Consider the following 22,949-nt stretch of genomic DNA (forward strand, 5'->3'; position numbering starts at 1 on the left):
TTTATCTAAGAGGAGAAGCAGGTGTTGCAGAATTTTGCAAGAACTCAATGAATAGTTTTATATTTATAAAACTTCTCCAAATTAGAGGAGTTGCGCGACATGTCCACTGTTTTGCTAGCTAAACTTTCCATTGAAACCATTCGTAAGCATCAAAACTCCCGTGCATTCTGCTATCACCATCATCATAGATGTCAGTTCGCTGTCTGACCAATCCAATCCATCAGTACGGCTCCGTAGCCATGTCCGTAGCGCTGTTGTTGATATGTCGCGTAGTGTTGTCGCGCAGATCTTTATAGCTCTGTTATTATAAAATATGGCTTTGTTCGGTCTGTGGACGAAAGTTGTATGTAACTTAAGCAATTCGAAAGATACGGGAAGCGCCTGAAGCTCTTCTGGAACACCGGAATCCCGTACTGCGTCGACCTTGGTGTAAAGAAGGCTTAGTGCACATGTGATTGCCTACGAAGGTATGTATCCAGTACACTTCTTGGAACTTGCTTCTAGGACAATGCAGCATGCTCATATAACATTCGTTCACAGGACAGTGGGAGCAGTAAGCGCGAGGAGATGGTTTCCACAAGTGTGTGCTGTTCTCACACTTTCGGGAGCCTACATCACACAGCTGCGGGAGCCCTCAACTCGCGCGACTAATTCCCACTCCTCTTCAAAGTTGCGGGACGGAGTGTTTTCGCATCTTGTTAATTTTTAAGGCATCGCTATGTTCACTGTGCCTATATAAAGAGTGACAACGCGCGAAAGGCAGACCATAGGAAGCACGTGTAGTTCGCAGCGCAACGGAAGGTTTGCGGCTTTTTGTGCACAGTCGCGTGTACAGTGCTGCGCAGGTTGGTGCCCTAAGGCCCAGCTGTTATTGCCTTATACTTATTGAGGTGTTTGTTAAAGTGCATTGTCTGTTATACTTGCAGCATTAAACACTTCTATTAATTGGTTCCAATGTTTTTACTTGGGCTACTGCATTGTGCCATTTGTTTCACATGACTGATGTTTGCCGCGTTCTTTTTTATTTCAGAAATCCTGTGGGTGGGAAGATTACGGATGTGTGTCCCAAGCTTGCACATTTGAAGAGTCACATTTAAGTAATTTTCCGAATGTAACCCATTGCTCTGCTGATGTATCATCAACTACAATAAAATATGCGTGCTATGCATCAAATTGTTTTTGGTTTTATTGCATTGCGCGGAGTGAAAAAAGCACGCATGCACCATATATGCGAATATTCGAGAAAGATCCGCCAATGGACGTACTCAACTGGACGTCCGTCGGCGGGCGAACCGTATACCTTTGGCCACCTTTCGGACGGCCGACGGACGTCTACCGGCTGTTTGCGGATGTTCAGCGGACGTACAGAACATCCGAAATAGACCTCTGTCGGCCGTCCGAAGGATATCGGTGGTTGCTTGGGAAACTGAGACCTATGTCGCAAGCATGAGGAAATCAGCATATGGGTTATGCCTCTAATACCGTAGTGGTCTAATTTTTTAAGCAGCACAGAGTGATTAACAAGGTGAAACGCCTTTGAAATATCTAAAAATAATCCAAGTACCATGTTTTCTATTCAAAATTATTTAGTATGAATTATTTCTGAGCAAGGAGAGCTACTGAGTCCATCTGTTTTTACAAAAGCCATATTGAGCGGTAGTGATAATGTTACATCTATCAGTGAAGCAGGATAGCCGATTAAGAATAACTTTTTCGAGGCCTTTAGAAAACACAGGTAAGATTGATATCGGGCAATAGTTTGCCATTTCATTTATGTTTCCTTTTTTATAAACTACTGTCACTTTTGCCCTTTGCATAAGACGCTGAAAAACGCCGGAAACTAAAGATAGGTTGAAGATGTGGGCGAGGCAAGGTGGAAGAATGTCGATAGTAAATTTTATGAGCAGTATCTGGAAACTTGACGATCTGTAGCTTTACTATTATTAAGCGATAAAAATTCTGTAATAAGTTCATTTACTGTAACCGGTGTCAGAATTATTGTTTCACCATTTCAGGCACTCATATAGGACAGATTTACGTCGCCGCTTGATGTGTCAGCAAAGGAAAGAAAGTAGTCATTAGGGGCATCTGCATAAGTGGCCCCAGGAGGCCACTTATGCTCCTTTCTTTTCTTTTCGAGGCTGCCGCTCCATTTGTTTCGTAGCTTAAAGCGTGACTAAGGTGTCCACCGCCCCAGAGGGTCACTTATGCTCCTTTCTTTTCCTTTCGAGGCTGCCGCTCCATTGGTTTCGTAGCTTAAAGCGTGACTAAGGTGTCCACCGCCCCAGAGGGTCACTTATGCTCCTTTCTTTTCCTTTCGAGGCTGCCGCTCCATTGGTTTCGTAGCTTAAAGCGTGACTAAGGTGTCCACCGCCCCAGAGGGTCACTGATGCTCCTTTCTTTTCCTTTCGAGGCTGCCGCTCCATTGGTTTCGTAGCTTAAAGCGTGACTAAGGTGTCCACCGCCCCAGAGGGTCACTTATGCTCCTTTCTTTTCCTTTCGAGGCTGCCGCTCCATTGGTTTCGTGCTTAAAGCGTGACTAAGGTGTCCACCGCCCCAGAGGGTCACTTATGCTCCTTTCTTTTCCTTTCGAGGCTGCCGCTCCAATGGTTTCGTAGCTTAAAGCGTGACTAAGGTGTCCACCGCCCCAGAGGGTCACTTATGCTCCTTTCTTTTCCTTTCGAGGCTGCCGCTCCATTGCTTTCGTAGCTTAAAGCGCGACTAAGGTGTCCACCGCCCCAGAGGGTCACTTATGCTCCTTTCTTTTCCTTTCGAGGCTGCCGCTCCATTTGTTTCGTAGCTTAAAGCGTGACTAAGGTGTCCACCGCCCCAGAGGGTCACTTATGCTCCTTTCTTTTCCTTTCGAGGCTGCCGCTCCATTTGTTTCGTAGCTTAAAGCGTGACTAAGGTGTCCACCGCCCCAGAGGGTCACTTATGCTCCTTTCTTTTCCTTTCGAGGCTGCCGCTCCATTGGTTTCGTAGCTTAAAGCGTGACTAAGGTGTCCACCGCCCCAGAGGGTCACTTATGCTCCTTTCTTTTCCTTTCGAGGCTGCCGCTCCAATGGTTTCGTAGCTTAAAGCGTGACTAAGGTGTCCACCGCCCCAGAGGGTCACTTATGCTCCTTTCTTTTCCTTTCGAGGCTGCCGCTCCATTGCTTTCGTAGCTTAAAGCGCGACTAAGGTGTCCACCGCCCCAGAGGGTCACTTATGCTCCTTTCTTTTCCTTTCGAGGCTGCCGCTCCATTTGTTTCGTAGCTTAAAGCGTGACTAAGGTGTCCACCGCCCCAGAGGGTCACTTATGCTCCTTTCTTTTCCTTTCGAGGCTGCCGCTCCATTTGTTTCGTAGCTTAAAGCGTGACTAAGGTGTCCACCGCCCCAGAGGGTCACTTATGCTCCTTTCTTTTCCTTTCGAGGCTGCCGCTCCATTGGTTTCGTAGCTTAAAGCGTGACTAAGGTGTCCACCGCCCCAGAGGGTCACTTATGCTCCTTTCTTTTCCTTTCGAGGCTGCCGCTCCATTGGTTTCGTAGCTTAAAGCGCGACTAAGGTGTCCACCGCCCCAGAGGGTCACTTATGCTCCTTTCTTTTCCTTTCGAGGCTGCCGCTCCATTTGTTTCGTAGCTTAAAGCGTGACTAAGGTGTCCACCGCCCCAGAGGGTCACTTACGCTCCTTTCTTTTCCTTTCGAGGCTGCCGCTCCATTTGTTTCGTAGCTTAAAGCGTGACTAAGGTGTCCACCGCCCCAGAGGGTCACTTATGCTCCTTTCTTTTCCTTTCGAGGCTGCCGCTCCATTTGTTTCGTAGCTTAAAGCGCGACTAAGGTGTCCACCGCCCCAGAGGGTCACTTATGCTCCTTTTTTTCCTTTCGAGGCTGCCGCTCCATTTGTTTCGTAGCTTAAAGCGTGACTAAGGTGTCCACCGCCCCAGAGGGTCACTTATGCTCCTTTCTTTTCCTTTCGAGGCTGCCGCTCCATTGGTTTCGTAGCTTAAAGCGTGACTAAGGTGTCCACCGCCCCAGAGGGTCACTTATGCTCCTTTCTTTTCCTTTCGAGGCTGCCGCTCCATTGGTTTCGTAGCTTAAAGCGTGACTAAGGTGTCCACCGCCCCAGAGGGTCACTTACGCTCCTTTTTTTCCTTTCGAGGCTGCCGCTCTATTGGCTTCGTAGCTTAAAGTGCGACTAAGGTGTCCACTGCCCCAGGGGGCCACTTACGCTCCTTTTTTTCCTTTCGAGGCTGCCGCTAGATTGGCTTCGTAGCTTAAAGCGCGACTAAGGTGTCCACTGCCCCAGGGGGCCACTTACGCTCCTTTTTTTCCTTTCGAGGCTGCCGCTCCATCGGCTTCGTAGCTTAAAGCGCGACTAAGGTGTCCACTGCCCCAGGGGGCCACTTACGCACCTTTTTTTCTTTTCGAGGCTGCCGATCCATTGGCTTCGTAGCTTAAAGCGCGACTAAGGTGTCCACTGCCCCAGGGGGCCACTTACGCTCCTTTTTTTCCTTTCGAGGCTGCCGATCCATTGGCTTCGTAGCTTAAAGCGCGACTAAGGTGTCCACTGCCCCAGGGGGCCACTTACACTCCTTTTTTTCCTTTCGAGGCTGCCGCTCCATCGGCTTCGTAGCTTAAAGCGCGACTAAGGTGTCCACTGCCCCAGGGGGCCACTTACGCACCTTTTTTTCTTTTCGAGGCTGCCGCTCCATTGGCTTCGTAGCTTAAAGCGCGACTAAGATGTCCACTGCCCCAGGGGGCCACTTACGCTCCTTTTTTTCCTTTCGAGGATGCCGCTCCATTGGCTTCGTAGCTTAAAGCGCGACTAAGATGTCCACTGCCCCAGGGGGCCACTTACGCTCCTTTTTTTCCTTTCGAGGCTGCCGCTCCATTGGCTTCGTAGCTTAAAGCGCGACTAAGGCCCCAGGGAGCCACTTACGCTCCTTTTTTTCCTTTCGAGGCTGCCGCTCCATTGGCTTCGTAGCTTAAAGCGCGACTAAGGCCCCAGGGAGCCACTTACGCTCCTTTTTTTCCTTTAGAGGCTGCCGCTCCATTGGCTTCGTAGCTTAAAGCGCGACTAAGGCCCCAGGGAGCCACTTACGCTCCTTTTTTTCCTTTCGAGGCTGCCGCTCCATTGGCTTCGTAGCTTAAAGCGCGACTAAGGCCCCAGGGAGCCACTTACGCTCCTTTTTTTCCTTTCGAGGCTGCCGCTCCATTGGCTTCGTAGCTTAACCCATTAGCGCCCAGCGTACTTTTAAAAGTACACTTAATTTTTTTATAATTTCACCACCAAAGACTGCAATTTTCTTTTCAAGTAGGGCATGCTTTTGTCAACAGGGGATTGGCCAACCACCCTTAACTAATTTGGCGCACTTCCTCTGCTCAGTATGTTAGCTTTCCGTGGTGAAACTTCAGGATGTTTGTTTCCCACGAAGTGCACCGGTAGTTGCTTGCTTATAATTTTCTCACGGCCGCATTTATGTACATATTACGCTAGTTTCAAGTATAGAGCAGCACGAAAGACGAAAGTAAACAACGGATGATTTGAATGTCCCGCACCTTTGGCATTTTTTGCTCTGTGATCATTTATATACTGCTGTAATTTCTATAGTACACTGGGTCTTCCTGTGTGCAGAACGGCGCCTATTTATTCCAGTTCATAGATCTTATAGTTACTTCCAATTTTTCGGAAAAAATCACTTTGTCTGCTCAGCAAGGCCTCGGAGGCTGCTGTACTTGCAGCTAGCGGTCTTGAGTTTGATGATGGTATGATTTTAATTGGTTGTAATAAAGTTTGGTTATAAGAACTGACGGTTCTGCCGAGCAGACAGTTACTGTTACGCCATTCACACCGTCTACGCAAAGTACTTGAGTTCAGAAATGAAACTTTTGGAAGCGCGTGTTGTCCTGTCGTCACCTGATGTGATTTAAACCCTTAGTGACCATTTCATCTTTTTTTTTAATTTTTTTACCTCTCAAGACATTCTTGTAACACTCCACTGGGAGGAATTTAGGGCCAGAGGAACCGTTCGCCAAAACAAGTTTAGGAAGTGTCCACTCGGGCCAAAGAAAGCAATGAAATAGAAGCAGCCATGAAACATCGATTCTTGCTTCAATAGTATAGGTTAGATGTCTCTATTGAAGTCTACGATCAACAGTATAGTAACTATGGCTTGCAACTATAACAGCAGTGAGCCTACGTGTTTTGTAGAGTGGTGGTTGCCTACAGCACAAGAAAAACAGATTTTTTTAAAGCCAAAACTCCTTTCCTTTTACAACAGTGGTATGGCAGGTGTTGACCTTTCGCATCAAACCGTCTACTGCCAGTGTATCAGCATCAGGGACAAAAAGTGATAGTGGTTGTTGATACCAAAGCTCAACTTTGCAATTGTGAAAGCCTGAACAATCTGCCAAATATCTAGAGACGAGCCTGCTGACTATTTTTGCTTTGGTAAGAACGTTACTCATTATTATCTACACCTTGACATGCAGTAACCAGCGGTTCGCAGACACTCTGGCTCAATAGTATCTGATGCTTCTTTGAAAAGGAGAAAGCTTTCCGTGCAAAGTAGAATAACTGCGGTGCCAGTATAGCCAGAAAATATTCATGAGGGCCTGCAAGAAGTGTTATATCACCCTGCGTAAAAATCGCAGACATAATAACAAAATTCACGCCACCAATGGGAATGCAGTGAAGTAGCCACATGTGCTATGGGGAAGACCCAGTGTACTATAAAAAGTACACCTGTGTAATCTCTGGAAGGAATAAAGCAATCGTGACGAAATTTCAGCAATCGCTTTTTCTTTATATGAGAGTATTATGTGCTAAAAATGAAGAAAATCCCTCTGCTAGATTTTTCTTCGTCCCTAATGGGTTAAAGCGCGACTAAGGCCCCAGGGAGCCACTTACGCTCCTTTTTTTCCTTTCGAGGCTGCCGCTCCATTGGCTTCGTAGCTTAAAGCGCGACTAAGGCCCCAGGGAGCCACTTACGCTCCTTTTTTTCCTTTCGAGGCTGCCGCTCCATTGGCTTCGTAGCTTAAAGTGCGACTAAGGTGTCCACTGCCCCAGGGGGCCACTTATGCTCCTTTCTTTTCTTTTCGAGGCGGCCACTCAATTGGTGTCGTAGCTTAAAGCGCGGCTAAGGGGTCCACTGCCCCAAGGGGCCACTTATGTGCCTTTCTTTTCCTTTCGAGGCTCCCGTTGCACTGAATTCGCAGCTTAAAGCGCGACTGAGGTGTCCACCGTTTCAGGGGGCCACTTATGCACCTTTCATTTGATTTCAAACCTCCCGCTTTATTAGTTTCGTGGCTTAAAGCGCGACGAAGGTGTCCAAAGTCTCAGGGCGCCACTTCTGCGCCTCTGCTTTGCTTTCGAAGCTCCCGCTCTATATTTTCTTAGAATTAAGCGCGACTAAGGTGTCCACTGTGCCAGGGGGCCGCTTATGCACCTTTCCTTTGCTTTCGAAGGTCTAGATCCATCAGTTTTGTAGCTCAAAGCGCGACTAAGGTGTCCACTGTCCCATGGGGCCACTGATGTGCATTTAATTTGCTTTCGAAGCTACCGCTTCATACTTTTGGTTTGGTTTATGGGGTTTAACGTCCCAAAGCGACTAAGGCTACGAGAGACGCCGTAGTGAAGGGCTCCGGAAATTTCGACCACCTGGGGTTCTTTAACGTGCACTGACATCGCACAGTACACGGGCCTCTAGAATTTCTCCTCCAAAGAAATTCCAGCCGCCGCGGCCGGGATCGAACCCACGTCTTTCGGGTCAGTAGCCGAGCACCATAGCCACTGAGCCACCGCGGCGGCGCTTCATACTTTTCGTAAATTAATGCGCGACTAAGGTGCTCACTGTGCAAGGGGGGCCACTTATGCGCATTTCTTTTCCTTTCGAGGCTCCGGCTCCATTGGTTTCGTAGCTTAAAGCGCGACTGAGGTGTCTACTGTCCCAGGGGCCACTTATGCGTCTTTCGTTCGCTTTCAAAGCTCCCGCTCCATTAGTTTCGTAGCTTCAAGCGCGGCTAAGGGCTCACTGTCCGAGGGGGCATTTATGTGCCTTTCTTTTCCTTTCGAGGCTGCGGCTGCGTTAGCTTCGTAGCTTCGTAGCTAACGTGTCCACTATCCCACGGGGCCACTCATGCGTCTTTCTTTTGCTTTAGAAGCTCCCGCTCCATTGGTTTCGTAGCTTAAAGCACGGCTGAGATGTTCACTTTCCCAGGGGGCCACTTATGGGCCTTTGCTTTCGAAGCTCCCACTCCATTAGTTTCGTAGCTTAAAGCTCGACTGAGGTGTCCACTCTACCAGGGGGCCACTTATGGGCCTTTCCTTTCGAATCTCCCGCTCCAATAGTTTCGTAGATTAAAGGGCGGATAAGGTGTCCGCTGTCCCAGGGGGGGCAGTTATAGTTTCCAAGCCCCCGCTACATTGATTTCGTAGCTTAAACGCGACTGAGGTGTCCACTGTCCAATGGGGCCACTTATGCGCCTTTCCTTTGCTTTCGAAGCTCCCGCTCCATTGGTTTCGTAGATTAAAGCGCGACTAAAATGTCCACTGTTTCAGGGGGCCACTTATGCGCCTTTGCTTTCGAATCTCCCGCTGCACTGATTTCGTAGCTTAAAGCACGTCTGTGGTCTCCTCTGCCAAATGTGACCACTTATGTGCCTGTACTTTCCTTTTCAAGCTCCCGCTCTGTTAGTTTCGTAGCTTAAAGCGCGGATAAGGTGTCCACTGGCCCGGGGGCCACTTATGCACTTTTCCTTTGCTTTCGAAGCTCCCGCTTCAGTCTTAGTAGCTTAATGTGCAGCTAAGGTGTCCACCGTCTCAGGGGGCCACTTATGGGCGTTTCCTTTGATTTCGAAACTTCCGCTCCATTGGTTTCGTAGCTTAAAACGCAACTAGGGTGCCCACTCTCCCAGGGGGCCACTTATGCGCTTTTCTTTTGCTTTCGAACCTCCCGCTCCATTGGTTTCGTAGCTTAAAGCACGACTAAGGTGTCCACTCTCTCAGGGGGCCACATATGCACCTTTCCTTTGCTTTCAAAGGTCCTGCTCCGTTGGTTTAGTAGCTGAAAGCGCGACTAAAATGTTCAGTCTCAGGGGGCCACTAATGCGCCTTTTTTTGCGTTTGAAGCTCGCGATCCATTGGGTTCGTACCCTAAAGCGAGTCTAAGGTGTCCACTGTGCCTGGGGGCCACTTATGCGCCTTTCCTTTGCTTTCGAAGCTCTCCCGCTCCATTGGTTTCGTAGCTTAAAGCACGACTGAGGTATCCACTGTCCCAGGGGACCCCTTATGCGCCTTTCCTTTGCTTTGTTGTGTGAAGGGGAAAACGCAAGATGCAGCCGAATCACTCAACAGCAAAATTTGGCTGTTGTGCCTCAAGACAAGGTTCACCTCACGCACAGTTGTGGAAATGGCAACATCGCTTGCTGTGTTATGGTTTAATCAAGGACACAAGGCCTTTGAGAATGTGCTGGAACTGGGTGTTCTTCCCTCAAGAGAACTCACTCTGGGCAAGAATTGTGACAAGCACAGAATTCCAAGTATGTCCTCAAAGCAGACAGCTGAGGCAAGGGCTTATCGCCGCCATCTGGCGAGGCTGGTCTTCAGGATGCTGCCAAGAAAAGCTCTGAGGGACCAACATGTGGTGCTGGTCTATTCTAAAGTTGTATGCTCTAGGACAATGCCCTGGCCAGTATTTTGTCCAATTTTCATGCAGATATACTTACTAGAACAGTATTCAACAATATTTGCAACTTTCAATTAAGTTTTTTTCAACATATTTTGGACCAAAAATGCCTATTGGACCCAACCTTTTATGTACTTGTTTTACTCGGATCAAGACCAAATTTGGCATGCATAATCTTCAAGGTAGGTAGAATGCAAGTATCTAGGTTTAAATACAATTAATAATGTTTATAAGTATGAGAGGTCCCAAAATATTTATGCACTGTCTTCTGAAAAGGAAGCACGAGCTTCAAAATTCTGGTAAAATGGTGCATGACACAGGTGCACCTTTTCCTTGCCTATTGGCACTTAGTGGAGTATTAAGAACAAGAAAAACTTGTACACTGCTTTCCTCGTGCTCACTGGAATGTCCAGCAGGTGTATTAGCCTGCACAGTTTTTCACTTCTGCATGGAAATCATGAAGATATCTTGGAAATAAAAAGATTTGGAAAAAGGAGATCAATCTCTATAATTAGTGCAATTTTCATGTACTTGGCATCAATATTATATTTTAAAAATAACTGTCTCCGAGGGGCTTAAGGTGTTTGCAATGGCCGACAAAAGATGCGCGTTTTGGAGTGCTATGAAAAATAGCCAAGCAGGTCAGTGTAGTCAGCTGCTTGCTAGTGCATCCAAACCTTGCTCTTGTATAGCATGACCTGTCATTTTTACATGTGTGTGGCGAGACATAAAATCAAGTCACCTTCATATCGCATGAAAGAATTTGAGTTAAGCAGGTTAGATCCCATATTGACTGTTGCAATGCTAACCGCACACTACATGAAAGCTGCTTGTTATGGGGGGTCACCAATGCTGCGTACGACATGGATTTATAATTCTGATCAACTCAGGAAAGTACATCATCCAAAACTTGATATTGAAAAAGCATGACTGTAGTATACTATTTTGGTGTCAGATTTAACTGAGAGAAGGCTGTTTAACTGAGAAAAGGAGTTTACAGTGCACATTTAGTGTTGCAACTGTCTGTACATGCATATAGTTTACTATGGTTTATGAAATTTTTCATCCTGTCCCAGTGGATGTAAAACCACCTGTCATGCCTTTTACCTCCTGGGAAACATGCCATTGCATAGGGCAGCTGATTTGTTTCGTCCTTCTTGGGAATTCGTGTTGACGGGCATTTTTGCACCTTGTCCTGATGTGTATGGGAGTGAGCACGGGAGCAGCGTACATAGCAGCATGGCTCATAGTCATCTATAGTTTGCCCCACAAGCCACATATGCTGACGTCAGCACTGTGTTGCTATCCCTCTTCGACTAGTAAAGAATTCAAAACAGTCATTGTTCGTGGTACCGCCAGCGTGTTTTGTCCCAGCAATCCCATCGGTGTTGCCTGCGGTTGCCAGCCATTCTTTACTGTGCTCTGCGTTGACGAGGCAGCATTGTGGCCAGCGACAGCACACCGTTTAAACGACCCCCGGAACACCTTTGCCTTCAGTGAGCATGGGAGCAACGCACGCAGCAGCATGGCTCACAGTCATCTTTTGTTTGCCCCACAGGTTAGACTACGAAGAGGCTCCAAGAGTGATCCATCCATACCGTAATGATGCTTGTGGAGTTGCAAAGGAGGGCTGACTTCTAACACTGTCGCATTCGGCTTCCCGAGGGTTGGTTAGAAGCCTTAATTTTTTTTTTTTTTTGACAAAGCCGAAAACAGGTTATGGGTGCGCGAATTACGCGAGTAAATAACATCCTTTACCTCCAACTAGCCAGGGTATGCCTCAACTTAAACTCCCCAAATGGTACGTCAACCTACCACAACAATCAAGCTGCACAGAAAAGAGGTTATCCTGAAGACAAAAAAAAGCATAGCCCACCAGTAATGGCACACTCAATGCATTGTGAAGTCATGCTGAGAGTCGCATTACGTTCATGTACACTTTTGATTTGTTAGTGTCGCAATGTGGGGTCTTTGACATTACTATGTAGTCACTAAGGTTAGATTATGCTTTCTGCCTGTCTCACTGCTCCTTATGGAGCCAATTAGAAAGCAAGTTGCACTCTGAGTATGTTATCACAAACATATTCTTTGGCGCCTTACAAAACCAGCACTCGCTGAAAGAAAAGCATTCAAGAATACCACACGTCTCCTACCACCTCTGTTCAGTGGTGTCCAAAAAGGAAGGAGGCATCACAGGGTAACGAAGCAAAAGAGAACGCCCATTTATTGTTTCCCATTGGGAGGCATCCCTGGTCTGTGGCCTAGAAACACAAGGAGTAAAGCTGCCTGTGCTGAGCGGTGGCAGCTGCTGCTTAACATCAGCTGGATGACATGAGGTCCTCCTGCTGGGCAGACAGGGCTTGAGCAATCAGCTCACTCACATCCACATCAGGAAAGTTCTGCAAGTGTAGAATACGCTCCATTAAATCAGAGAGCAGAATTTAAACCCCCTGCAAGGGGAGAGTAGGTACCAAACAGTGCGACAACACTACGTGACCAGCATTCCAAACACCTGTCATTCAGCATGAACCTCTCATTTTTCATACTCCTAACCTCCTCTAAGAAGATGTAGAGCGATTTTTTTATGTTTACAGATTTTTATTTAGTTAAAAACCGTGCAAGGTACGTTGGTGCGGTCTGTGCATGCACTATCGGCAACAAATGAAATGTGAATAAAAGAACTGAAATGCCAACATAAAAACACATTAGTTCCTACAGAGGAAACACTAGCGAGGTTGAATAACACTTTCAAAGTGAAGTTAACCTGCGCCACTAATGAGTTCCCCTGACAAAGACTGTCATTTTGCTGTTTGTGCTGGAATTGTCTTGTTCACGTTTCATTTGTTGCCGATGGTACATTGTACAAGAATGCAAACATTATATATGCAACAGCTCAATTAATAGACAACTGACTAAAATTAACTAATGAGCTTCAATTTTTTGGTGTTAGGGTGCATATTGCGTGACTTAGGACTGTCGAAGGTGAGCCCAGCCTTTAAATGTTGGCATCATGGTTTGAAGTATCGAGCGTCAAAAATACTGAAGCCAGTTGGTCGCGTTGTACATCACCAAAAATGTTTTCTAGCGCATGCAGTCTCTGTTAGCAAAAGACAGCAAGGATCATGCTGTAAAGGCTGCAACGTCAAACACCAGTTTCGGTATGTGCTTTGCAAAACTCAAGTTGTTTGTCCCGTGCCCTTTAAATGTGGCAGCTGTTATGTGGGATAAACAGGACATTCCATAAATCAGATAAAAAGAACAATCATGAACGATCCCTGTCTGATTCAAAGCTTCTACATCTACAAACGCATTGCCTCGAGTGCAAATTATGTGAGCCAATTTTAAATGACACGACCATTTCGGCAACACTTAAAGGTTAAATGCATAGGTTTTAGGAATTGGCGAGCTTAAAGGAGTTGAATGAGTGAAACTTGCAGGTAAAGCATGCCAAGTCTTTTTGGGCTGGCATTTGAAATGGTAACAAAATCGCCGATTGAAATCGAGGCAGCCTTCAAGCTTCTCCGCAGCGCACAGCGCCAAGTGGGGAGGTGCATGATAACGTAATCGAAGGTAACGGCATATTTCCAACGCATAAATGTTTGCTTTGAAGGAAAAAAAAGCAATGCCAACAAAGCCAATGCTTGTTGAGTGTTGTTTGGCAGCATACAACAAGGCACAGCAGGGTGTGGCTTGACAGCAATAGTAATTTGTAATCTTACTTTCCGTGACATGACACCAAACTTCCGAGCGCTGTTCCATTGCTTTAAGGAGAAGCACAAAATTCAATCGTCGATTACGTCACTATTTTAAATGCCAGTGCAAAAACGCGTAGCATGCTTTACCTACAGCCTGTATAGATTTGAATATTGTGGAATTGTCAAAAGTAGTGCAGTTGCCCTTTAAGGATAGGCAAATGATCGGGACTTTCCACATAGCAAAGGGCCAGATTGTGAAAGTAAGCCTTCGATTATTTTGTATAAGAACTTCACTTCCTTGCCTTGCCACCTCACATCTGTAACTTGTTTCTAATTGATGGCCTGAATAGACTTTGCTTTCATTGTTTTTTTTTTTCTTGTGGTTCTTTCTTTGATCTTAGTTTCTTGGCAGGGCATAAAAGTGCGTTTTTTTCGTCTCCTTCCTTTTTGTCGTCATCTGCTTCCCTTTTGAGATGCCAAAAACATGCCTGGGTCATTCCGTGCCAAACACATCAGAGTCTGCACTCGACACTCCTCGATTTCTTTTAGAAAACTTGCTGAGCTTGGTCGCAGTGTCAAAAGTAACTTCCCTCGATATTTATGAGAAAAAAAATTTGCCCTTTTAAGAATTAAAGAGTTAACTGCGCGAAAGGGTTAGGACACCAGGGAGACACATTCACGATTAGAAGTGCCGACTGACAACTTTATTTTTCAGGAACACGGGAGCCATATTTAAGCACTCTCTGTGTCAGGCCGGTACACTGCACGAGGTAAACTCAAGGTTATGCCCTCTTCGAATTCTACACTGAAACATGAAAAACACAATTGAAGCTATCACTGAGCCAGCCCTCCCTATCAAACAAGGGAAAAATGCTCTGCAAAGCGTACGTGGTTACTAAAAGTGGATACCAACAAACAGGAGACAACTCACGACAAGACGAAGAATCTATCTTTCTAAAATCAACAATGCGCAAATCTTTCTACAGCACTTGAAGCTTGCGTCGATCTAAAATACCGTGAAAAACAACAAAGTACCAGGTCAAAACCAAGAAGAACGCACCACCTCTGCGACCCTCACAAGAAGGCGGCGTCAAAACAATGTAAACAGTGAACAACACTACGTCATAATCTAAAAACCACAGTGAGCATTTGTGCATCATCTCAGAAGGCTTCGTCAAAACACGGCGAAAAAATTCGAGAAAAAGCAAAACTTAAAACACATTGATAAACCCAAGGACCTCCAAACTGAACTAAAGCTACTAGAAAACTTTTAAAAACCTCTAAGGCAGAACGAAAAGAAATAGGGTTTTCTGTACAGAAAGAAAAAAGCCTCAAAGAAAACCGATTAAAACTGGAAATTTTACTCAAAATTTAACTTTTGAGTTTCAACTTTCTAGACGAGTGCATAAGTAGGTGTCATGAAAATTTATGAAAAATCACTTCTTTTATTTCCAAGCTGGAAATTTTTCCTGAAAAATGTAGAAGCATTGCAGTTTAGATCAGCCAAGAAGGAACAGCCGGCAGAAAATTTTTACATATTTTTTATTCAGCCTGAATAGTACCAATTTTTAGTATTTTTTGAGAAAATGTACGCAACATTTGTGAGAAATACAAAATGCTTCCTCAGCTGTCTGGAACATCTGCTACTTGGCAGAAATGTTTCAACTTGAATATAAGAGAATAAGTTACTGAAAAAAAAAAAAAAATCCGAAGTTGCAAAAAGTGTGATTTGCTACGTATTTGGGCTTAACTTTTACAGTGAGGTGGTCCAAGTAAAAATATGAAATGTAGACAGAGCAAGCAGCTCAACTTAAAACAAATGGTGATTTTATGCTGTTCTGAGTGACATTAGTGATGAGGTACCTGACAACTTAGGAATACGAATAATGTGAATAGATATGAAATACCATGTTAAATGCAGTAATCAAATTTTAAATGAAACCATTCCAGAACACTAGCCAAAACACTTGCACTGAAAGAAAACAAGATCACAGAATCGATTCTTCTACGCTGTAGCAAGGTCTGAATTTCCAAGACTAGTTGATGCCTCAAAGCCCATTTTGGAGCCAGTCTTATCACTGAAAATAATGATATTTCAATTCTTCACCACACCTCGGGACGCACAGGTGTGCAGCAAATGTGAAGGAAACTGATATGCTATGCAACCACCGAGAGAAACTGGACAAAGGGGGACACAGAAATATGAGAAACTCAGCTGCACATCACATTTATGTACAGGGTCTTATATTAACGGCAGGTCCACTTTGTTGATTGTCGTTTGTTTGACATCCTTTGGATGTGCACATGGGAGAATGACTATATTGCCCAGTCTCCTTGTGTTATTGTCCAAAAGGCTCATTTCTGCCTTTTATAAGTGTGGGTTAGACTTTAATTTAACTAGCTTTAGTTTTTAATTTTTTAAGGTATGCACTTCACTGGCACAGCAAATTATATATCAAATATATAAAAAACGGGGAGCAAGCTGTACTAATGCCATTCTGCAGGAAAATGCTTCCGGGCAACGTTACAGTGTGGTGGCACATACTCCTGTCGCCGTTCACCTCCAGAGAACAACACTGTTACAGTCTGTGGGGGGGGAAACTGCTCACCTGAAGCAGCTTAATGTTGGATGGGAAGTCGCCCATCATAAGCTTGTCCCGGAGCTTCCTGCAAGAGGAACAAGCAGCAGAGGTTTCTCTCAAGGAGCAGGCACCCACAATCTAAGCAAAAGCATACAACAAGCGGTAAATGCATAAAAAGCAGGTGCTTTCGAACCTTCAGTGGCTTCGTGAAAGTACCTTGAGTAAAATCAGAGATCTGGAGGCTCCTTTTTTTAGGATATTTATGGGAGGAAAGAATGTGAGCTTTTGTCAAATGTTATACTTCAAAATTGTGCTTGCGTTTTACTGGTAGTGTGATTTCATTCAGGTAAAGGGTGGGATCAGTGTGCAGTTCTTGTCCAAGTGACCAGATTTGCCACTGATTTTTGTCAGGAAAACTTGAACCCATTTCCATCTACCTATGTCGCCAGTTTATTTACAGTCGGCTGTAGTATTTGTCTCTTGCATATTGGTACGCTCAAGGATGTGCATGCAATTTGGAGATCATCAACGTAGACTGAATACAGGATGGACTTTGGAATTATGTTTGCAATGGAGGTCATTTTTACTACTTAACATGCACCCCTGAGGCACATCATTTTCTTGGACAAAGTTCCTCGAAAGGGTGGCACCGAGACATATACTTGAAATGAAGGGCTGGGTTGCTTAAGCATTTCAGCATCCTGTTGCAGACGTCAAAGCTTTCCATAAGACCGCAAGGCAGTGTTGTCTTTGTGTAATGCTTCTTAGACTATTTTTATTAAATTGTATTAAATTGGTACTGATTTGTATTAAATTGAATACAAAATTAAATTTTGTATTAAACTGGCATGCACTAGGAGGACTCGACATGTACGCAAGCATTCATTAGCCCCAATCTTCGTGAGGACCAATGGTTTTAAATACAGCTTTTTCAAGAATACTGTCGTGGAGTGGAATTGCCCTCCTTTCGGATTTATGCAAATCCAAGCATTTTGTGAAGAAGTTGGAGGATTTATTGCATGGCTCCAAGTCTTGTTTGTTCTTATGTTTGTTTGATTTATTGTGCTGTATTATGACTTGCGACTACTGTGGCTGATGGTTTTTTATGGCTTTTATATTTTATTGCAATACCACTCCTGCTTGAGCCAAAGCTATGGCTTGCGGTATGTTCAAATAATAATAATAATAATAATATTAATTTTCAAGGTGAAAAAGATAATCAGTTGTTGAGCATGCTTTCTCAAAACCACACTGGTGGATCTCAAGAGTTCATGGAATTTGAGAACAAACATTAACCTAATATTCAGAACGCTTTCAAAAGATGTAGTTAGACAGCTTGTCTGGGCTACGGATCTACACGCCATGAGTGCTCCCTGTAGGGGGGGCACCACTAATCACGGCCGATTCTGGACCGCTGGCTGCGCTGCCCCGCGTTGGCACGAGTTTTCTGGCCTCGTTTCTGGCTTGTCACGGCACAGTGGCTGAGATTTCATCTCCCAGTGAAGGATATTTCTATAGCTGCAGAGATGGACCGGCGCTCAACAAGGGTGGTCGCTTCTTAGCCCAGTGCACTAAGTGCACCATGGATGGAATGTTTTCCCTCTAAATTACCACACCATTACACAAACCTAAGCTTTCAGAGCAGTTACCCAAGACTTTCGACAGAGCTGTACGATGCTCGACGAAATCATACCCCACACCTGGTCAGTTACTGCTGCCCGAGAAGACAAAAAAAAGGGGGTGAGGGGTAAAATGATCGCCTTGCACTTGGGGATCCACCACCGATGTGCTCCTTTTGAAAGCACTGCAATATGGCACCGGTGCAAAACATAATATGCGCTTAGCTGTAGCGTTTCTTTTCAGCTGACTGCCGCACTAGCAATAAGACAAAGAAATCAAGATATAGCCCTTAAAATGTCCAGTTTTTGATGGCAACCTTTCGAGCTCCAAACTACTGCACTACAGGCAATGTTGTCGGTGTAATGTATGCTGTAGCCTTTTGTCACTCGGGGCTCCTTGATTGAAAACCAAAACCAAATGCTGGTAACTAACAAAAATTTTACAAAATTGCTAGCTTAAGATCTCGCTCGTTTTCGTTATGCCTTTATTGACTACCATTATTTCTGAGGGGGCTAACAAACCTGCAAAAATTACCCATCTTGGTAGCTTGGTGGCTTTGGCCGATTTCGCCACTGATATCACCCCAGTGAACAGAAAGGTTGACAAAACAGAGCCCGGTGGCACAGCCATTTCAACCGGACGAGACGCGGAGAGAACCCATAAAACGCAAACATGCAATGTGCACCCGCTCAAAAAGCCAGAGCGCAACAGGCGCCCATGGCTCCTGAGCCGAATGCAGTGGGATCAAATGCTGACCTCTGTTTGGTGGAATGCAAAAGCATTCACGCGATGCGCAATGTCAGTTCACGAACCTCAGATGATTCTACTTAATCCCCCCACTACGCCATCCTTCATAGTCCATGTGCGGTTTCGGGACGTTATACCTCGCATGTATTTAGACCACTTTTCCCTCACTAAAAAATAACGCAGAATAGAAAAAAAATGAAAGAAACAAAATCACCGTATATTGGGAGTATTATTAGTCCTCTGCAACCAAAAGTATTGCAAACAGATGGCTACACTGTCAAGCTTCATGCTTCAGTCAGTTTACCTTTCGAGCTGTGCAGCAGCAGCATCGGTTACCATTGGCAGAATCAGGCATAGGTGTCGTAGTGAAACCCATGTTAGTAAAATCGCAAGAACATCGGCATGTTGTAAAGGTAATGTAGCCGTTAAATGAGGAATGAGCCAGAAGCATAACATGCCACAGCACAGTACATGATGGAGGTAAACAGGCAGCATAAAACGCAGACATCCCATGTTACCAACCAATGAAGCTTGCCATACCAGTGCACGGTTACGTGAACAATGCTTAACAGCATAAACTAGGGCAGGGATAGACTCCAAATGATCCCATCCCCAGAACAGTTTCTTTTTTTCGCGATGTTTAGCCATGGTTCGGTTGCGAGCACGGAGATAGAAGCATTTAGGAGGCGAAAGTCGCCTCTCTCCCGCGACCGCAGAGAGTCACAGGCGCTGTCTGCTTCCTTCGACCGCCGCCGGATGCCGCCCTCGTCAGGTTCCCGAGGACGACGCGCGCTCGCGCCGTCACGCGCATTTCAGTGCTTCCGCGGGAGAGCATTTGCGCGGCCAACATTTTCTTCACAATAATGTCATGCTGCCCTGAGTTATCGTGCGGTAAAACGTGGCTTCGTAGTACGGGAGGCAATCGACATTCGAATTCTAACCGTTGATGTTTCCTGCGGCTTGGCGCTCTTCCGCCTATTGGTGGGCACTGCCGCGCGCGATGGCTGCCCTTTTTTACTTGATGGTCCTGAAAGAAATTCGTTGGATACACATCGCTGCTGGTCACTGGGAGCCTTGAAGGAGATGACACTTTCTTTGCAGGACTTGTATCCGCTATTACAGTTCGGAACAAAGCACTTACGTCCCATCGTATGCTATAACGAGGCAGTAAGACGTACCAGGTCCACGGAGATATATATAGACCAGGACTCGAGCGCGAGCACTCTACCACGCCGGTCACACAGCTTCTGGAGACTAGAACACACGACCCCACTCGCTGTTTCGAGGGTGTTACGTGTTACAGTGTATTCCTTATTTTTTATTTTTTCTTGGTTTCTTGTCTTCCGCCAGTTTGTGTCCGAAGCTGCTAAAAGATTTGGCGGAGCTCCTCTGCAGGGAGTGAGGGGGGGGGGGGGGGGGGGGGGGGCGTTTCCCAGCCGTCACTGTGCACAAGCAGGGCTGTCTTGCTCGCCATTCTCAAGACAGTCTGACCGGGGCAGCGACGCATTGTGTTAGCCCATTTTGACCCGAATACCCAAATAGAAGAGCTCAAGCATGACTAGCTACAATGGACCGCTCCACAACAAGATGAAAGAGGCCGCTCGGTGACACGAAGCCGTATCGATACGTGCAGTGCCCAATTAGCAGTGACAGCGTTGTGATGCCCTTGCAGCTAAAGAGGCAGGGGAGATAAGGAGCCAGCTGGGCTCGTTCATCGTGGGATTCGACCCGCCTTACAGGGAAAGTACAGCGTTTGGAAGCCCACTTCGGCGTCCCTCTGACCGCAGGGGATGAAAAGGGAGCGGTGCAATGTTAAAAAAAAATGTGAGCCCGTCCGTGAGCTGGCTAGTTTAGCCACAGCTACAAGCACGGCGTCTACAACTACTTAGCCGCCGTTCTCCGTGCAAGCCGGCTGGAATGGTAACATTCTTGATACCCCATAAGCGGCCCCAGACCACAAACGGAGGGGTTCCCTGTAACACCCCACCAATATATTCCCACACTGCTTTTTTTTTTTTTGCACGCTCCGCCGTCCCCACGGAGATAGAATCGTCCCGAAACCGCGCCATGCACCGCGCAGCGCGGTACCTCGCACTGCCCAAGCGGGCACAGCGGGCACCGCGCGTGAGCGCCATCTACTGCGCGCCACGGAAACCGACCTCCCTTCCTCTCCTCCACGTGACGTTTTCTGGCCGCCCGCGCCGGCCGCGGGGGCCTGGAGTTGCGCCTCCTAAAAGCCTTCTATCTCCGTGGTTGCGAGTCACGTCGTAAATAAGAGAGCTTGCCCAATGTGCGCAGGAGGGACAATTCTAAGCCTGCCTCTCTGTGATTAACAGCATGCCTGAATGTGCACATGCATGTATGTGGAGTGTCTGAGAGAGACGCATAAGCAAGTGGCCAGTGGGAGCAGCCCCGTCGCTGCTTCGCAAGAGGGACGACAGCCAGTGCTGGGCTCAGGGCATATGACTGCTCAGACAGGCTTGTGGATTTCTCGGTTTCAGAAAGGCTACAATAACAGCTCATTCCAAGTCTCTGGTATTAGTCGTAATACCCATATTTAGTTAAAAAGTTTCAAAAGTGCTTCCACGGTGGGTTCAGAAATATGAACCAAGAGTTTGTAATGTATTTCGGTTGGTGAGGTCTGCTTGCCAGCAAACAGCAATTAAAAGGTTTGTGTGCGATCCCAGTTATTGGAAGTCTGTTTTTTGGCTGTGTTTTTGTACTTTAAGAATGACTGTGTGTTGTGTGAGGAACAAATTGCATATAGCAAAGCGTTTCGACAATACATCTGCCTGTTCCTCTATAGTACTCGCTTAAATGTCAGGGGCTGTCAAGAGAGTGACTGTGAATGGGGAGTACCTGCTATTTAGTTTTATGAACCTGTTCTCACATTTTTTTCAATGTGGTTGAGCAACACAGTTTTGCCATGATGTTTTTTTGGCACTGCAACGGATATACCGTGATGCATGGAGATGATGCCTGCACTGCTTGGAACATGTGAAGCTGCCTGTGCCTGCACTTGAGATTACAGTATCTGACCATCAATGGTAGCTTGCCCATATCCCTGAAGAGAAAAGTATACAACAGCTGTATCCTACCGATACTCACCTATGGGGCAGAAACGTGGAGGCTAACAAAGAGGGTTCAGCTTAAGGACAACGCAGCGAGCTACGGAAAGAAAAATGATAGGTGTAACGTTGAGAGATCGGAAGCGGACACAGTGGGTGAGGGAACAAACGCGGGTTAATGACATCCTAGTTGAAATCAAGAGGAAGAAGTGGGCTTGGGCAGGGCATGTAATGCGAAGGCAAGATAACCGCTGGTCCTTAAGGGTAACGGAGTGGATTCCAAGGGAAGGCAAACGTAGCAGGGGGCGGCAGAAAGTTAGGTGGGCGGATGAGATTAAGAAATTTGCAGGGATACGGTGGCCGCAACTGGCAAAGGACAGGGAGAGACACGGGAGAGGCCCTGCAGTGGGCGTAGTCAGGCTGATGATGATGATGATGACTCGCAAGCATTCCGCACCTGCTGCACAGGAGTGCAAGTTCACTGCTGTTGCAAACAGGCAGGCTGCTGATTTCCCAGTAAGTGGCACAGCGCAACAAAAAAGAGACCATTTTTCATTTGGATCGCAATACTACACATAGCTGCAATTTACGACCCTCTTTGCTTTTCTATAACTGAGGTCGCCTGAAACATGTCTTTATTTTACCAGATTTTGTGAAAGCATTGAGCTTTTGCAATAGTTGCAGCAGTGAAAGAAAGATAGGAAAAGGGAGACAGTGATGTTTCATTCTGACATGCTTACATTCTGAATTTAGTGCAAGAACATGTCAGTAAAATGAAAATGACAAATTTGGCCCGACTGGCAATATCACCATCCCAGCTATCTGTAAATAGTCTTTCATCCACCAGAGTAGTAATGACATTTTGTGCATGTGCAATAACAAAAGCTTTGTAGTTTGTTTTTTTTTTAATGCGATGTTGATTGCCTCTAGGCATAAGACGGTACGTCATGACAGATGAGGATGCCTAAATAAATGACTAAAGGTTCGCTGATCTAATGAAATCGAGCAGTGAATGATGATGAGGTCCTTGTGTCCAAGCGTTGTATGAAGCACTAGTGTCGGGCGAAAGACCTGCTGCCGCCAGGTGCTGAATTCTTGTCGGCTTCAACGCCGGGCAAACCACAATGAACCACAATGAAAGCAGTGCATTCTGATGCAGCCTTTAGGTGTCCAATGCGTAACATTGTCATGCATGCGTGTGTGGGGCTAGGTGGCATAATTCTTGTATCAGACTAACATTCTGTGATGAGCACTAATCACAATAAATTAAACTGTTTATTATTTCACCCCAGCATTTTGATAAAGAGGTAGGTAGACAATCCTAATGAAGTGCTATGCAAGACTAAAGACAAGTGCACAAGACAAATTACAAAAGCTGTTGGCTGTTCTATATTAAATCATAGCAGATATGAGCCTTCTGAAAGCGGAAAAATAGACAATTCATACCGTATTTACTCGCATAATAGGCGCACTTTATTTCCAGAAAATCCGGCTCAAAGTTCGGGGTGCGCCTATTACGCGGGGTAAAATTTCCGGAAATTTTTCGACTCTCAAAACTGAACACACCACGT

The 22,949-nt window shown here is 46.0% G+C and overlaps 1 protein-coding gene across 2 annotated transcripts in view; it reads right to left on the reverse strand.

Moving 5' to 3' along the window:
* Positions 1 to 11,864: 11,864 nt before the first annotated feature.
* Positions 11,865 to 22,949, reverse strand: part of LOC149326012 (TBC1 domain family member 13) — a 94,121-nt gene continuing 83,036 nt past the window's right edge. For both annotated transcript variants that reach the window (XM_089562469.1, XM_089562468.1), the window contains 2 exons: positions 15,971 to 16,028; positions 11,865 to 12,065 (listed from right to left, as the gene is read on the reverse strand). In XM_089562469.1, the coding sequence (XP_089418595.1) occupies positions 11,985 to 12,065; positions 15,971 to 16,028 (139 nt within the window). In that variant the 3' untranslated portion in view covers positions 11,865 to 11,984. The remainder of the gene's footprint in view (positions 12,066 to 15,970; positions 16,029 to 22,949) is intronic.

The sequence above is a fragment of the Amblyomma mixtum genome, chromosome 10 (assembly GCF_055824585.1).
Source record: "Amblyomma mixtum isolate Tamu chromosome 10, ASM5582458v1, whole genome shotgun sequence".
In the NCBI taxonomy this organism is placed as follows: Eukaryota; Metazoa; Arthropoda; class Arachnida; order Ixodida; family Ixodidae; genus Amblyomma; species Amblyomma mixtum.